Source organism: Macrotis lagotis, chromosome 7 (genome assembly GCF_037893015.1).
Source record: "Macrotis lagotis isolate mMagLag1 chromosome 7, bilby.v1.9.chrom.fasta, whole genome shotgun sequence".
Classification (NCBI taxonomy): domain Eukaryota; kingdom Metazoa; phylum Chordata; class Mammalia; order Peramelemorphia; family Peramelidae; genus Macrotis; species Macrotis lagotis.
The window spans coordinates 174,345,754-174,363,692 of NC_133664.1; the positions used below are offsets into that span (position 1 = coordinate 174,345,754).

At 39.0% G+C, this 17,939-nt stretch overlaps 1 protein-coding gene and 1 pseudogene across 1 annotated transcript in view; both read right to left on the bottom strand.

Moving 5' to 3' along the window:
• Positions 1 to 17,939, bottom strand: part of CDC123 (cell division cycle 123) — a 126,162-nt gene that overhangs the window by 95,557 nt on the left and 12,666 nt on the right. The window contains exons 4-5 of the mRNA XM_074194115.1: positions 7,044 to 7,101; positions 6,694 to 6,726 (exon numbers count right to left, since the gene is read on the bottom strand). Coding sequence (XP_074050216.1) covers positions 6,694 to 6,726; positions 7,044 to 7,101 — 91 coding nt within the window. The remainder of the gene's footprint in view (positions 1 to 6,693; positions 6,727 to 7,043; positions 7,102 to 17,939) is intronic.
• LOC141493167 (ER membrane protein complex subunit 8 pseudogene) lies at positions 10,019 to 15,489 on the bottom strand (annotated as a pseudogene).

Below are 17,939 nucleotides of genomic sequence, written 5' to 3' on the forward strand. Positions count from 1 at the left end.
CCCATTTGCCCTGCAAAAACAAAACAAAGCAAAACAAAAAAAAAAAGCACCTGAACAACATGGGAAAGAAAATGATGACAATAATTTGTGATTTTTATTTTCTGACAGTCTCTAGCTAATTGTTATGTGAGATTTCTTAGAATAATCTCCTAGCCAAAGGAGGTGTCTATTTATTGTAATACAACAGGCTAGACCTTCTGGCCAAGATAGCAGAGAGAAGACAAGCAGTTCTAAATGCTCCTGATCTCTTCCCCATCTATCATATGAAACAAACCTCTTAAAAGAAATCCAACCTACAAAACCCAGAAAGAAAAGCCAGGAAAAAGAACATCTACCTCAGGATTTGTCTCCGGCAGCAGCATTGGCCGATTTCAAGCAGGTGAGTCTGGGCTCAGACGGAGGAACAGCCCCAAATCAACCAAATTAACAGCTGAATTGGAGCCGGGAGTCTGAGGGTCTGAGAGCCGGACCTGCTGGATCAGCGGTGGGGCTAGATGGCAGGGGCTTGAGTCAACTAGGGAGCAGAAGCACTGGTGTTGGTGCTGTCTCCCAGGAGCTTGCAGAAAGGGCTGGGGGGGAGACTTCTGGTGCAGGAGAGATGCGGACACCATCCCTGGGCTCCACTGGTCTGAGGAACTCAAGAGTCCCATTACAACTCAGACCTCCTTCCAAACAAACAAATGCAAACTTAATTCTGCCTCAAGCCCAGGTGTGTGAGCAGAAGAACCAGCCCAGATGACAAATGACCTCAGGCCAGGGTAAAGAGCACCACTGATTAAAGGCAAAAGAATTCAATAGCTTCAACTTTTCCCTTCAAGCAAAGGGAGAAGGCCTCAATCAAGGTCACAGACAATCCAGATAAAGCGACCAGCACCTCCTACTGGCCAGGAAGGGAAATTGCACTCAGTGAGTAAAGCCTTTAGCGATCCCAAGCCCCTGTGAACCAGCCCCTCCCTAACTCAAGGTCTTAGCAAAATGAAGAAGGGTCAGCAAAAAGGTGGATCCATAGAAAAATTCTAGGAAGGGAAAGACCCTAACTCAGAGAGACCTAGAACCTCTGAGGAGAATACGATCTGGTCTTCAGCACAGAAAGACTTCCTTGAAGAAATAAAGAAGGAGCTTAAAAATTTGGGAGAGACAATTAATACCTTGCAACAAGAAAACAAATCCTTAGAAAGTACAATTGGACATATACAAAAGGAGAATAAATCTCTCACATCATCAATTGGACAAATACAAAATGAGAATAATTCTCTCAGATCCTCAATTGGGCAAATGCAAAAAGAAAATAATTCTCTCAAAACCTCAATTGGTCAAATGGAAAGCTCTTTCAAAAGTAGAACTGACCAATTGGAAAAGGAGTTGAAAAAGATTAATGAAGAAAACTCCTCCCCCCAAAAAAGAATGGAGTCTACAGAAACCAATGACTTCATGAGACAGCAAGAGTCAGTTAAACAAAATCAAAAAATAGAAAAAACAGAAGAAAATGTAAAATACCTCATCAACAAAAACTCACTGACCTCGAGAATAGATCAAGAAGGAGCAACCTGAAAATTATAGGACTTCCTGAAAACACTGAAGAGAAAAATAGCCTGGACTTAATATTGCAGGATCTAGTGATGGAAAACTGCCCTGATACCATGGAATCGGAAGGCAAAGTAGTTATTGAAAGAGTACATCAATCCCCACCTAAAATGAAATCATCAAGGAATGTTGTGGCCAAATTCCAGAGCTAGCTGCAAGCAGCTAGAAAGAAACAATTTAAATATCAAGGAGTCACAGTAAGGATTACACAGGACCTGGCTGCACCAACATTAAGGGATGGAAGGGCCTGGAATGAGATATTTCAAAGAGCAAGGGAGCTTGGAATGCAATCAAGAATCCACTATCCCGCAAAGCTGAGCCTCCTCTTCCAGGGAAAAAGATGGACATTTAACAAAATGGGAGAATTCCAAAAATTCCTGATCAAAAGACCAGAGCTAAAAGACCAGAGCTAAATAGACATCAAGAGACACATGAAAAGATAAAAAAAAGGGGGGGGCAGTAAAAGTAAAAGAAAAAAATAACTGGGCAAATATCTACTGCTCATGGATAGGTAGAGCTAGTATAATAAAAATGACAATTCTAGCAAAACTAAACTACCTGTTTAGTGCCCTACCAATCAAAATTCCAAAAAATTACTTTACTGAGTTAGAAAAAGTTGTAAGTAAATTCATATAGAGAAATAAAAAGTCAAGAATTTCCAGGAATTTAATGAAAAAAACTACAAAAGAAGGGGGCTTAGCCCTACCTGATCTAAAATTATATTACAAAGCATCAGTCATCAAAACTGTTTGGTATTGGTTAAGAAATAGAGTGGTGGACCAGTGGAATAGACCAGGTGAAAAAGCAGGAGATGATTATAGTAATCTGCTGTTTGATAAACCCAAAGAGTCCAGCCATTGGGATAAAAACTCCCTCTTAGATAAAAAAAACTGCTGGATTAGACCAACACCTTACACCCTTTACCAAGATAAGATCCAAATGGTTACAGGACTTAGACATAAAAAAACAATACTATAAGCAAATTAGAACTAGTCTACCTGTCAGATCTATGGAAAGGGGAGCAGTTTATGACTAAGGAAGAGTTGGAGAACATCACCAAAAACCAATTAGATGATGTCGATTACACTGAATTAAAAAGCTTTTGCACAGATAAAACAACTGTAACCAAGATCAAAAGAAATGTAGTAAGTACATTGGGAAATAATCTTTACAACTACTGATTCTGACAAAGGACTCATTTCTAAAATATACAGAGAACTGAGTCATATTTTTAAAACAAAAGCCATTCCCCAATTGACAAATGGTCAAAGGATATGCAAAGGCAATTTACAGATGAGGAGATCAAAGCAATCCATAGCCATATGAAAAAATGCTCTAAATCATTAATTATTAGAGAAATGCAAATTAAAGCTTCTCTGAGGTACCACCTCACACCTCTCAGATTGGCCATTATGACCAGGAAGGATAATGGTCATTTGTTGGAAGGGATGTGGGAAATCTGGGTCACTATTACACTGTTGGTGGAGCTGTGAACTCATCCAACCTTTCTGGAAAGGTATTTCAAACTACACCCAAAGGGCAACAAAAATGTGCATACCCTTTGACCCAGCAATACCACTACTGGGTCTATACCCTGAAGAGATGATGAAACAGGGTAAAAACATTACTTGTACAAAAATATTTATAGCAGGCCTGTTTGTGGTGGCAAAGAATTGGAAATCAAGTAAATGTCCTTCAGTTGGGGAATGGCTTAGCAAACTGTGGTATATGTATGTCATGGAACACTATTGTTCTATTAGAAACCAGGAGGGACGGGAATTCAGGGAAGCCTGGAGGGATTTGCATGAACTGATGCTGAGTGAGATGAGCAGGACCAGAAAAACACTATATACCCTAACAGCAACATGGGAGTAATGTTCAACCTTGATGGACTGGCTCATTCCATCAGTGCAACAATCAGGAACAATTTTGGGCTGTCTGCAAAGGAGAGTGCCATCTGTATCCAGATAAGGAGCTGTAGAATTTGAACAAAGTTCAAGGTCTATTCCCTTTGATTTAGGAAAAAACATATCTTATTGTCTGATCTTGTTACCTCTTAAGACTTCTCTTCTCTTCTCTTCTTTATTTTATTTTCTTTTTTTTCCTTTTAGGTTTTTGTAAGGCAAATGGGGTTAAGTGGCTTGCCCAAGGCCACACAGCTAGGTAATTATTAAGTGTCTGAGACAGGATTTGAACCCAGGTACTCCTGACTCCAAGGCCAGTGCTTTATCTACTACACCACCTAGCCGCCCCAAGACTTCTCTTTAAGGATATGATTTCTCTCTCATCACACCCAATTTTGATCAAAGTACAACATGGATACAAAGTAAACACTGACAGAGTGCTTTCTGTGGGGGGGGGGGAGCAAGATTGGGGGAAAAATTGTAAAACTCAAATAATATCTTTAATAAAAATAAATTTTAAAAAATACAGCAGGCTAGCCAAGGGGCCTCTAATATACCATCTTTGTTCAGAAATAAAACATGATTTGAAACAAAGGGATGTGGGTCTGCAGATTAGAAGTGCCACCAGGAGGATAGACCTTCAAGTTGAATTATGAAACATATTTGTGAGAAGTTGGGTTTTTTTTCCATATGTCAAAGAATACTCCAGATGCTGGGGGAAGTTGACTACTTTTTGAATGTTTAGAAAGTCACTTTATTTAATATATTCTGATGACAGGGACACTCAGAGTAGATATGAGTAATATACAAGTAGATATAGGTAATATATGTGTAAGGAAGGGGACTGATTGATTGTGAACCCCCCAATCCAGATTAGAATAAGCATTTAGTCATTGTGGAGTAGATTCACTTGGAGATCTAATTAGATGGAATTACTATTTTAGATCAAGGGACTTCTAATGGCCACTTTTGTGGCTGATATCAGGTATGATCGGTAAAGGAAGTACTGTTGAGTCAATGCTCTCCTGAAGTCTGCAAGCCCAAAGGAGATTTGGACTCTACAGAGGTGACAGGTGTATTGGAAGAAAAAGCCAAAGGGGTGACTTTTCAGTGCAACCTGAGGTTGGACTCTTTTGACCTGACTTCCCCAAATGTGGCATTTGAATAATGTCTCAACCGCATAAATCTAAAATTTGACAAGGCATTTGACTAATGACCTCTGCCTGGAAACTGACACTCAAAATTATATCTATAAAGGAACTTTTCTTTGAAGTCCTAGACCTTTATAGTAAATCTCTAAAAGTCAATCTGATATAGAAATTTTAAGTCAAGTGGCGTTTAATAGCTAGAGAGGCCAGCATGTGGTTTTTAACCTCTGCTGTTAGCTATATGTTTTGAGAAGAATTAAGATTCTTTGATTTTATTTTGTTTTGTGCAAAGAAAAGGATATTTAGGTACGAATAATAAAGAAGGTTATATAATCTCAAAATACATTTCTGTGCAGTAGCAGTTTCAAGTTCTACTTTGAGAAGGGAATGTAAGTCAGTTGAGTGCTTCAGGAAAAGAATCATCTATAGTTTAGTTGAGAAACATTTTGGGAAGAAAGAATTTATTTTAGTTCAGGATACTTCAGTTATCATAATGAAGAGCAAGAGATTAAGGCTATTTGTATGACTCTTACTGGACACTCTTTATATCATCTAATGTAAATGTTATAAGCTCAAGTTAACTTGATAATTTTCAACATATTCACTTGTGAAGTGAACAATTATGGAAGTTGCATTTTTGTTAAAGTATATACATATATATATATATATATATATATATATATATCAGTGTGACAGTAAGGAAAAATGTGAATTTTAATAGATTTAAGAATTTTATGGTCTAATGAAGAAAATATGAATCTGTCTGATAAGATGTTCTGTTAAGAAGTTCCTTTATCAGAGGAGGAGATCTCAACAAGTCATCTGAATTGGAGATTCTACAGATACAGAAAGATACTGGATGTGGGGGGGGGGGGGAGAGAAACCGGACGAGTTCATCTTCCTCCATTCTATCTGTGATGTGTGTGTATGGGCTGTTTGGTCAGGGTTCCAAGAAGAAGATGGGTCCCAAGTGGACAGGAAGAGAGAGAATAGAACCTGAGAGGGTATCAAGGATAGTGTGAGAAGACTTCAGATGCCAAATATATATATTTAGAAATAAAAGAGGAGGGGAATGAGTGGGATGTTCCCTCTTAAGAGTTAATATTCCTAGTGAAGTCCTCTCAGGCTTAAAAAATCATTAAAACAAAGACAATTACTCTTAGACTATTCTTAGAAGAAAGAGGGAGAGACCTTGCATTCCAAGCCAGGTACCCTCCTGATTCTGTTGTGTGTGTGTGGGGGGGGGGGGGGAGGAATAGTAAACTATTTCCAGAGAGAAATTGCATTTTTAGTTAGTCAACTATTTGATGATAAAACTATCTAAACTGGGAGAACAGTAGATTGTTCCCATGAGAAAACCTTGCATTCCAACAAAGCTCATAAGACTCCTCTTGTTCAATGATAAGTAGACTGTTACTTTAATAAGACAGTTATAATCCTGAAGGTTATTCTCACCATCTGGATGGTGAGGTAATATTTTATGAAAACTTTTCATTCTTTTCTTTGTTGCTGGGATAGATTTTCACAAGTAGAAAGTAACTCTGTGGTCTCAGACACTTAATAATTACCTAGCTGTGTGGCCTTGGGCAAGCTACTTAACCCCATTTGCCTTGCAAAAAAAAAAAAACCTTAAAAAAAAAAGTAACTCTGAAGACTAACCAATGAATTGACAGAGAAGGACAATAGGAAGGAGGGGATCACATTAGGCTATATAATCTTGTTTGACTGTCAATTTGGGGCAGCTCCTAGATCTTCACTACCTTTGTGAAACTTGGAGTGTGTCCTTTTCTCAAGAAAAGCCAAATTAACTTTCGTTTTTGTTCAGAGGAATCTCCATATATTTTTTTAATCTCTATATTTTTTAAGTGGATTTTTATCCCACACAAAGCCTTTTCAAATAGTATGGAAGCTATATATAGTAACAAATGAATAATAAGGTAGTACTTATACTGAAATTTTTCCAAGGATCTTACATATTAGATGCTCAATAAATATTTGATGAAATAATGCCTGACTTATCAAAAGTAGAAAATGATGGCTTGGAAAACTGTTCTTACCGTAAGTGTTGTTGTGTTCTCATCATCTGACCACTGAATAGAAAAAGAAAGAATAAAAGAAACTAATTTGAATAAAGTGTTTGATTTCCACAATACAGGGCTGCTACCTCAAAATTTTATCTGAAACCGAGACTTGTTCCTAGACACTCCATCCAAAATATTTTCAATTGAAATTTTTTCCATCTTATTTCAATTATTAATTTTAAAATCACAGATAATAACAGTAAAAATCTATATTTCTATAACATGCACATCTATTATCTCAAGTCTAACAAAAAGTTACGAATCAACAATACATTTTCAGAAATCATCATATTATTAAAAAACTACTGCTATTATTCTGTACTAACCTGTATTTCTTCTCCCTCGTTGTCACTGTCTGGTTGAGAACGTGTTGGTGTATCTTCCCTAGAGGATTAAACAGATATATTGAGCAAACAAACAAAAAGGTCAACTGAAGAGATGGCCAGCCTGGAACTGAAGAATGCTCTTAAGTTTACCCAAAGTGGTGAATTTTTCCTTGGATGGGAGGTAGTAAGTACCAAGATAGCTGTGACAGAGTATACAGAGAACTGAACAGTGTGTAAGGAATGTTAGTTCCCATTTTAGAATGATTTTATTTACTCTGTATCTATTTTTACTTCCTGGTATGTACATGACTTCCTCCAACAAAATGCAAGCTCCTTGAAGGCAAAGGAGTTTTGGTCTCTTTCTCTAGAATTCATCACAGTGCCTAACAAAATACTTGAATAAAACTGAATGATGTGATGCTATTCTAAATATTTTTTAGTTATGTTTGTGTTATAGCTGAAAAGTAAATAATATTGGTAGCAATCAAATCAAAGGTTATCTACTGAATATCAAGTACAGGGAGGGCACTATGTTAAGCACTGCGAAAACTCCAAAAGTAAAATCTTTACTATGAAGACTTTTCTCCTCCCTCTTCTCCCTTCCTCAGCCAGAATTTATTTACTGAGTGATCTTTTTAACTATTTAATCCTTACTTCCTTGCAATTTGAATTCCATTTTTATCACTGTATTGAAATTCCTCTCAAAGTCATCAGTAAGCTCCCCATTACCAAATCCTATCTTGCTTTCCCTTTGACAGTCTCCTTTTGCCGGGATTCCATGCTCTTCTAGCTCCCTTCACACCATGACTTCTTCACCATCTTCCCTGTCTCTTTCTCCTCCTCTAGCACCTTTATATTGGTGCTTTCCTAGACTCTATCCTTGAGTGGTAAGCTGTGAGCACCTCTACCCAGCACGTATTAGACTTTTCAACTTATCCCCACCCCATGACTCTTAGGTATTACTCTTTTCTATATTAATTAAATTCTATATACTTCAAGCTCCATTATGGATAATAACATTGCTGCTCTCACTGAAGACAGAGCATCAGAATTTACAAAGCTAGTTTTGTAGAGATGCTGCTCCTAAAGCTATCTTCCCCTCCACTGGGGAATCAGGGCAAAACATTGGAACTGTGGGGAATGAGGTGAGAACAAAAAGAGGTATTCTGACCCTGAAGTAGCCCAATCTACATGGTATATGCCACCAAATGAGATGACATGGAGATCTTGTAGCACACAGTGATGACATCCAGTGTCTATCCCCATCCCTGCCAAACTCAAAAGCTAATGGAGACAAGATGGCGCAGATCATGCTCAAGATTTTCACTATTCCAGCCATATACACTGATACATATATGCATGTTATGCTGTCCCTTATGTCTCTGTCCATACTACTGGTACCACTATAATGTTCTAAACTGTGCCTGTCTGTGAACTCTTCTCCATCTGAATCTGTCTGGACAGATCACTTCTGGTCTCTAAGATGAGAATCCCTCATGAATGACAGGAACTGTCATTCTGCAGATGAGAGGGAAATAGCTATGCCACACTTCTCCAGGTTTTTTAGCATGAAATGTTGTTACTTAACCCAGCTCTTTTCTGGATTGGCACCATGATAGTCAGATTATCACCATTAGCAAGGAGATGTTCAGGTGGACAAAAACCTCTTTTCCAAACATCTTTCTTAGGTATGGAATTCTTTGATAACCATGAAATTGTTTTCAATTCAATCATGAAGTATCCTGATATATCTTCTGTCTGGATTTAAGGTTCCATCCTGGCCTCATTCTCAGTATTCCCAACAGAAGTGGATTAGCAAGGAGATATGAATCAAAAGCATGATGAAACTGGGAAGTGAACCTTCAAATGCTTTCAAATGGATTTTTTAATTGGTATTCTATTTTTCCAATTATATGTTATGAAAGATTTTCAACATTCATCCACATGTATTTCCTATTTTTTAGTTACATAATTTCTTCCACCATCCTCTCCCTTCCCCCTCCCCCTCAGTGGCAAAAAGTCTAGTGAATATTGTATATACACATTTTTTTCTTTTTAATTTAATATTTATTCTCATTTTGTACAAATGATGTCTTTTATACATTTATACATTAATAAAATAATCTTGTTTAACAGCCTATATCCAGCCTCGTGACCCCATGTAAGCCACCCCAACCCCACTGCCCTGCAAAATCCCCCAAAAAGAAAAAAAGACCCAAAATAAAATAAATGAGTAATAATAGTAGGGGAAGTTGCGTGGCAGAAAGAGAACTGGCCCTTGATCCAGGAGCACCCGGGTCCAAATCCGGCCTCAGACACCCAACGATCACCCTGCTATGCAGCCCCAAGCAGGCCACCCAGCCCCATTTGCCTTGCACCACCTCCCCAAAATAATAATGATAAAAAATGTGCTTCAGTCTGTGTTCCAACACCAACAACTCTGTTGCTGGTGGATCACGCTATTTATGATAAGTCCATCACAAAAGTTACTTCCATATTTTTCCACCGTTGCCATTGCTGATCGCAACTCCCTCCTTTCATATTTCTCCACTACCATGTACTATATTTTCTCTCTCCTTTCACTCTGACTCTGCTGTAGGGTAGCTGAGTGGCGCAGCACACAGATCCCTGGCCCTGGGACCAAGAGGCTCCGAGCCCACATACCACCCCTTAGGCCCAACTACCTGGCCCTATGGTCCCGGACAGGCCATCCAATCCCAGCCCCTTGCAAGAAGTATAAAAGAAAATGTGTTATATCTGACCACTTTCCCCCATAGTCCATCCTCTCCTCTATCATTCACATACCCCCATTCCCCCTGCCCCCCCTTCTCTCCTTCTTACTCCAGATGCCTATACCCCATCGAGTATATATATATATATGTATATATATATATATATACACACACACACATATATGTATATATATATATATATACATATATATATATATATATATGCTGTTTGCTCTCCTAGCCACCTCTGATGAGAGTGAAGTTTCCCTCATTGCCCCTCGCCTTCCCCCTTTCCATATCATTGCAATAGCTCATTGTAATAAAGAAAAATCTTATTACATGAAATATCTTGGCCTATTCCCCCTCTCCTTTTTCTTTCTCCCATTACATTTCCCTTTTTTCTATTGACTCCATTTTTACACCACAATATATCTTCAAATTCAGCTTTCTCCTGTGTTTCATCTATAAAAGCTCCTTCTACCTGCTCTGTTAATTGAGAAGGTTCATATGAGTATTGTCAGTGTCATTTTTCTATACAGGAATAAGTGCAGTTCATCATCATTAAGGCCCTCATATCTTCCCCTTCTCCTCCAATCTCTATGCTTCACCTGAGTCCTATATGTGAAGATCAAACCTTCTGTTCAGCTCTGGCCATTCCAACAGGAACATTTGAAATTCCCCTGGCTCATTGAAAGGCCATCTTTTTCCCCAGAAAAGGACATTCAGTTTTGCTGGGTAATTGATTCTCAGTTGAATTCTAAGCTCTTTTGCTTGCAGTATATTATATTCCAAGCCCTATGAGCTTTTTAATGTAGTTGTTGCTAAGTCCTGTAAGATACTGATTGCAGGTCCATGATATCTGAACTGTGTTCTTCTGGCTGCTTGTAATATTTTCTCTTTGACTTGGGAGTTCTGGAACTTGGCTATAATATTCCTGGGGGTTGGTTTATTTTTGGATCTCTTTCTCGGGGAGATCGGTGGATTCTCTCCATTTCTATTTTGCCCTCTGCTTCTAGGATATCAGGGCAATTTTCCTGTAGTAATTCTTTGAAAATGATGTCAAGGCTCTTTTCCTGATTATGACTTTCAGGTATTCCAATAATTTTTAAATTATCTTTCCTAAATCTGTTTACCATATCAGTTGTTTTTGCAATGAGATGCTTCACATTTTCTTCTAATTTTTCATTCTTTTGGTTTTGAAGTATTGCGTCCTGATTTCTCTCAAATTCAGCAATCTCCCTGCGTTCTATTCTTTGTCTGAAGGATTTGTTTTTCTCAGAGAGCTTTCTTATCTATTTTCCCATCTGGCCAATTCTGCTTTTTAAAGCATTCTTCTCCTCAATAACTTTTTGAACTGTTTTATCCATTTGACCCAAACTGGTTTTTAGCATGCTATTTTCTTCAGCATTTTTTTGGATTTCCTTGACTAGGCTGCTGACTTCATTTTCATGTTTTTCCTGCATCTCTCTCATTTCTTTCCCCAGTTTTTCTTCTAACTCCCTCATTTGATTTTCAAAGTCTTTTTGGAGCTCTGACATAGCCTGAGTCCAATTTCTGTTTTTCTTGGAGTCTTTAGATGCAGGAGCTTGTGCTTCCTCAGCTTCAGACTGAGTGTTTTGATCCTTCTTGGGTTCACAGGCAAAATATTTCTCAGTGGTGTTCCTGTTTTTTCTCTGTTTACTCATTTTTCCAGCCTGAGCCTGGTTTTGGGGTGCTTCCTGAGCTTTTGGGACACTCCTACAAGGGTCTCAGTGTGTGAGGCTCTGTCCTCCCTCCTGGTCTGTAAATGACCATAAAGCGCCCCCCCCTCTGCCACAGGGCTGAGGTGGGGGGGGCCCTGCTGTTCTATGGGGGGCCTAGACTGCGATCAGAATCTGAATGTGGTCAGAACCCTAACATCCTGTCCCAGGGACAGAGGACAGAGCTAGGCAGTCTCTCTCTATTCCCTCTCTAGGCTCAGTGCTCATGCCCTGGGGGCTCCTGCTTAGCAGCTTCTGCTTCCTGTTCCTGGATCTGGGCTGCCACAGGACCAAGTTGTTGGCTGTGTGCCCTGAGGGCTGGGCTTCACGTGCTCACTCTGGCAGAGGTTCCTCCCCCCTTCCCACAAGTTGTGCCAGTGCTCCCCTAGGCATAGGTCAGGAAACTCCTCCGCAGCAGCAGCTCACAGTGCCCTGGGCCTGCCTCCAGGAGGCTGAAGTTCTTTCACTCTGGCAGATCACCCCTCTGGCGAGCCAACCCTCCGACCCTGGGGAGTAGAGCCTTTCTGCTCTTTTCCAGGTTACCTTGAAGAGGAGAACTGCTTCACTGGGTCCCTCTGTGGGTTCTGTCTCTCAAAAATTTAGTTAGAGCCCTTGGTTTAGAAGTTTTATGAGAGAGCACCTAAGAGACAATCCTTTCTTGTCGCCATCTTGGCTCTGCCCCCTCCCCATATACACATTTTTGACATGCTTACAGATCAATCACTTTCTGATTGAGAAATTAGAATTAAGGGAAAAGAAAGAAAACCATGAGATAGGAAAGGAAGACATATGAACAATTTCAGAAAAGTGTTCACTCGGGTACTGTAGGATTTTGTTTTGTTTTGTTTTTCTTCCTCTGGATGGATTATATTGTCCATAGCAGGTCTCCTAAGTTTGTCCCAGCTCTCTGAACTCCTGAGAGATGCTGCATCCATCAGGGTTGATCAATTCAGAATGTTGTTGTTTCTGTGTATGATGTTCTTTTGATTCTGCTCCCTTTGCTCAGCATCACTTCCCCTAATTCCACCCATGCTTCTCTAGAGCAAATGGACTGTTTTTAGTCAAAAGTTTGATATAATACACAGAGATGAGTCAGGGAAAGGGGTAGAAAAGGAGGGAGAGCAAGCAACAGGGGTGGGGGGAGAGGAAAAGGCATCAATCTGGATTTTTTTTGAGGTGGGGACCTTGACTTGAGATTTAAAAACTTGAACTTCAGGTGAAGATAAGTAATTTGAATATATGGAGACAAACATCTCCAAAGTTCTATAGTGCATCCTCAGCACCCTGTCCATACATTTGTTGTTGCTTTTTAAAAAAAAAAATTATTGTATAATGAATTGTCACAAGGAGATCCTTGCCTCTTTGAAGGCTTCTCTACTCTACAAAGGGGGTTACATAAATCAACAGTAAGGGGAAAAGACAGGAAAACTGTAGATGTACATTATATAATCCTAAAAAGACCAAATTTTTGATTCTTACATCTTAATGCTTTTTCCTTCCCCATTTTTTAAAAATTACTGGAGTCATAATGATGTCCTTCCTTTCCTTCTTTCCCCCTACAATATAAAAGTGAGTGAAGACTTTCTGCATGGAAGTTATATGAGATTGATACCAATGCTTAGAAGAGAGAAAAAATTTGGTAATACTCAAGATCTAGTGAAATAAAAGTGCACATATTAAAGAAATAAGGGATTCTATCCCTGGACTCTTCCCTCCAGTCTCTATGCTCTCTTCTTTGATGGATGCATCCATTCCATGTTTCCACCTGGATATGCTGTCACTACAATGCAAGCACTTCTCAGGCAAAGGAGCTTAGACAAATGTACAAGCAATAGGAACTATACATTTTCTATACTAAAAGAAAATAATTAACAAATAAGTTGTCATGGATTTTAATAGCAGGTTAATGAGAGAACTTTAATTAGAAATAAGAAAAACTTTACCTTCTAAAATTGTTTCCCCTCTTCTGAATTTCTTTTTTTTTTGTTGTTAGTTAAAATCGTTTAATAGGAACATTCTTGGACAAGCAGAAATAGCTTTGATTTTGAAGGTTAGAGCAACATACAACTAGGAGAGAATCCACAGGGACAGCTAGACTTGACAGTTTGTATCTCCTCCAGAGATCTTTGTTTTAAAAAGATGACCACTTAGATAAATTGCCTCTTTTGAGCCCCATGCCATTTCTTAAAACCGTTGCCTTTCCACCCAAGGTATGAGATATTATTCTATTTACAATTAAAAATATTTCTTTTTTCCTCTTCTGTGTAGTGGAAATGCCCATAAATCAGTCAGTGGAATCCCTCCCTAACATAGATGTAGAACGGCTTTATTGATCTCTGGATTTGTCCAATCATTTCGGATGTCGTCCAGATGGTTATCAAAATCCACAAGGGTTTCATAGGACCTGCTGTCCAAGAGAGATGCCAAGATCCTCTGGACTTCCGGCCAGTCTTCACAATAAACATAGTGTGGATCTCTGCACTGCCATTTGTTTTCATGATGCTCACACACATGAATAGTGGGTTCTATGCACTCCATTGTAAACTTCGTGTTGTCTACCATGATGAGTGCAGTGTCATTGAAGCCCTCTGCAATTCTAGAAGCTACCTTCTCATCAACCTGGTTTGGACTGGCATCCTTTACACGTTCATTGGCTTGATAATAACCAGCAATCACATAGCTATTATCTTTGCACCAAGAATCAATCAAGCTGAGGGCCACCTCCAGCATGGGCGCCAGCGCCAAGGTGCCGTGGAAGAGCGGGATGCAGTCCATGAAGAGCGTGTGGTGCGGGCCCCTATGCAGGGGCTGCTCCTTGCGGGGCTTCTGCCTCTCCACCACCAGCAGCCCGTTGATGGCACAGTGCAGGTACTTGGCACCATGCAGCACCATCTGGCATTAGGCCTGGGTGGTCAGCTTGACGCCATGCATGGCGAGGCCTCTGGGCCCAGCCCCTCAGCGGCGTGGCGCCCTGCTGCCTGCTCTGCCTGCTGGGGCGGCCGCACCACAGGGCCCTGCATGCCAGTCCCAGGGCCCAACAGCTGCCTGGCGCCTCCCCGGGGCCTGCTGCAAAGCGGCGACCGTCATCTCTGAATTTCTTACAAACAAAAAAAGTGACATGTGCCAATAAGAAATTTGTCTTATTTTATTCATGTTTCTTACAATAGACCTTTTTCTTTCTTTTTTTCTTAAGTAGAAGGTGGGAAGTAGAGAAAAGAAATAATTTTTGATTGATAATAAATTCTAAATCAATAAAAGGAAATATAGTGGGAAAAATTAAGTGATATGCATTCAGTTAGGCAAATGGGAAAGTCTAATGGACATTAAAGTAATTCAGATGGCAAAACTTATGGGTGTGGAGGACATAGCAAAGAACAGACAGTAAGGCCTGTTAGACTTCAGAGGGTAATAGCTAAGCAATTGATAAAGTCCAGTGATTGTAGCAGGTGACTGACTAATCTAAGTGGAATGAGCCACTATGTCACTGATACATACATAACATTAATCTAGAAGAGGAATAGTATGCTGAAGGTAGGTCTCTGGGAGACCTTCCTTGTGAGTGATGATAAAAGTAGGCATCCAATAGATTCAGCACCTAATGAGAATAAGGGTAAGATAGTTATCATGGGGGCAAATGAGGGTTAAGATGGGAAAGTAGAAGGGCTCTTTAGAATCAGCTCCTACTGGGTTCATTAGGATGTGGGCAGCTGGTAGGCTGATCAGGTTAAAGCTGGGGTAAAGTAGAGTCAAAAGAGAAAAAAGAAAATTAGAGACCAATATCCCTAATGAGTATAGATGCAAAGTTTTAAATAATATAATAGTAAAGAGACTAAATTAGGAAAATAACTTTAGGAATCATGAAAGGTATAAAATAAATCCACACAAATTATCAGTAGTTCTTTATAATACTAATAACACCCAGTAGGAAGAGGTAAAAAGAATAGAAAGACATTTTTATCTTTCCATTTAAAATTATATTATTATTATTATAAAATTATACATTAGCTGTATAAAATATATAAATTTCCCTTCCAAAACAGAAACAAGAACTATACAAATATAACCTCAAACCACTGTTTACAAAAATAAAAACAGGCTTAAAAATTTTTAAGAATATTGATTGTTCCTGGCTTAGATGAGTCAATATATAAAAATGAAAATGCTAACTAATATTTTTTTATTCAATGTCATTCCAAAGTTACAAAGGATTACTCTAAAGAACTGCAAAAAGGGGGGGAAGAATTGTAAAGAAATTTATATGGAGGCAAAAAAGGTCAAAAACCTCAAGGGAAACAAAAAATAGTTGCTACAAAGGACAGCAGGGGAATTCTAACAGTATGAGGTTGCAGACCATAGACAAAGCAGTATTTTTCAAAAAATCTGGTACACATTAAAAAATAAAGAGATCAACCTGTAGATCAGGTTGGGTGCCCAATATACAGAAGAAAATTTATTTAATGCCCTAGTTTTTTGGGGGTTTTTTTTTTTAGGTTTTTGCTAGGCAATGGGGTTAAGTGGCTTGCCCAAGGCCACACAGCTAGGTAATTAAGTGTCTGAGACAGGATTTGAACCCAGGTACTCCTGACTCCAGGGCCGGTGCTTTATCCACTGCGCCACCTAGCCGCCCCCTGCCCTAGTCTTTAATAAATATAAAGAACTCAGCTACTCACCTAAGGACTCACTAGTAGATAAAAACTAAACAGCATTAAGGAAAAAATTAGATTTAGTCAGAACAAAATCTCACATCTATATAAAGATAAACTTCAAATGGATATATGACCTAGATATAAAAGTTTAGATCATAAACAAATCAGACAATCATGAAAAAAATTACCTAGCAGATCTATGATAAGAGTAAAGTTCACAACCAAACAAGGGATAGAGGATCACAGAAGAGAAAAGAAGAATATTTATATAAAATTTAAAACTTTTTCACAAATTCAATAAATCTAAAATAAAAAAGGGAAATAATTTATTAGAAAAAAATCTTTACAGTAAGTTTCTTTGATAGAGGTCTCATTTCCAAGAGTCAAGGAAAGATTCAAATTTTTAAGAGAAAAAGCTATTCCCCAATTGATAGTCTTGATGCAGAGGAAATACTAGGCAAATAGTTAAATTGATGTCTTTCCTTGCTAGTCTTTTGTATCCTGAGATAGAAAAAGTTATTTTGCACTATTCCTGGGAAAAGTTTGCCTCCATGTACCAGACCTTGGATTGATTAAAAACTATCCTGATCTGGCTAATTAGATAGAACACAGGGAGGACCCTACAAGGACAGGAAGGTAGAGATTAAATAAACTAAAGTAATAACTAACAAAGTACATCAAGATAACAAGACTGATACCCCAAATAAGCTAATTATCCTTGAGCATTCTGACAGAATCCATTAAAAATTCCCTTTAGCACCAACATCACACCCTGTTTCCCTACATAAACAATAACATATCTACCCAGGAGCTTTATCTTAAGGATTTGTCAGAATGCAATAAATAATCTTGCAGCTGAGTAATAAAACTTATGACCCTCACATTTCCGGAGATTTAGTCTCTCTCATGAATTCATTCTTACTCAAACTGTGAACATTTTGGTGTGTTGGCCAAGAAGCAACCCACTCCGAGTTCAAAGGGCCTGGGTATATATGGTGAAGGCTCTCTTTTTTTTGCCCAGCAAGTTGAGTTGTGACCTCCATAGAGCCTAGAAACTCAGGATGTTATTTCTAGGAAAACTTGAAGCATTCAAGCTGGCCGGATTAGATACCTGCCTGAGGAACTCTGGGTACATATTTCCCTACAGCATGAGGGGAACCCTGGCATGGGAGCACTTGCAGATCATTGGCCCTAGCCAATATTTCTCCCTCCCCAGAGGCTGTCCCCTCCCACATAGAACAAACTTGCTAGGAACTAAAAGAAGTCTTTATGATCTTAAGGATAAATTTTTTGCCTAGCCTTGATAATTACCTAGAGCACCATGAAATTTATGTGATTGGCAAGATCTTCTAAAGCCTAGGTTGACATAGGAGTTTTCAGCACTGTAAAATTGTTTCTTCTTTCTGTCCTGTGTTATGGCTCTGTGACTTATAGGTCAGTCCAGCTCCCACTCATCACTCTCTCCCCTGCAGGAGAGCATCTTCTCTCTATTGCCTTTTTGGCTGATTATTATTTGACAACTAGAGAATGGGAGGAGATTTTCCATGACAAGGTGTGCAATTAGGTTTGTTTATCTGTTCCTTGATATAATTTGGACCAGGTTAAGCTCTGTTCTGGTGCTGGGGATTTCTCTCCAACCTCCCTTTTCCTTCTTACTACAGAGGAAAAGCTGCTATCACAAAGCACTTCAGCCTCTCAGGACCCTGGAAGCATCTCAGTAAAACTTTCAAGGTTTCAGAACTCTGCTGGCACTAAAACTTTACCCAGCTCATGAGAAAC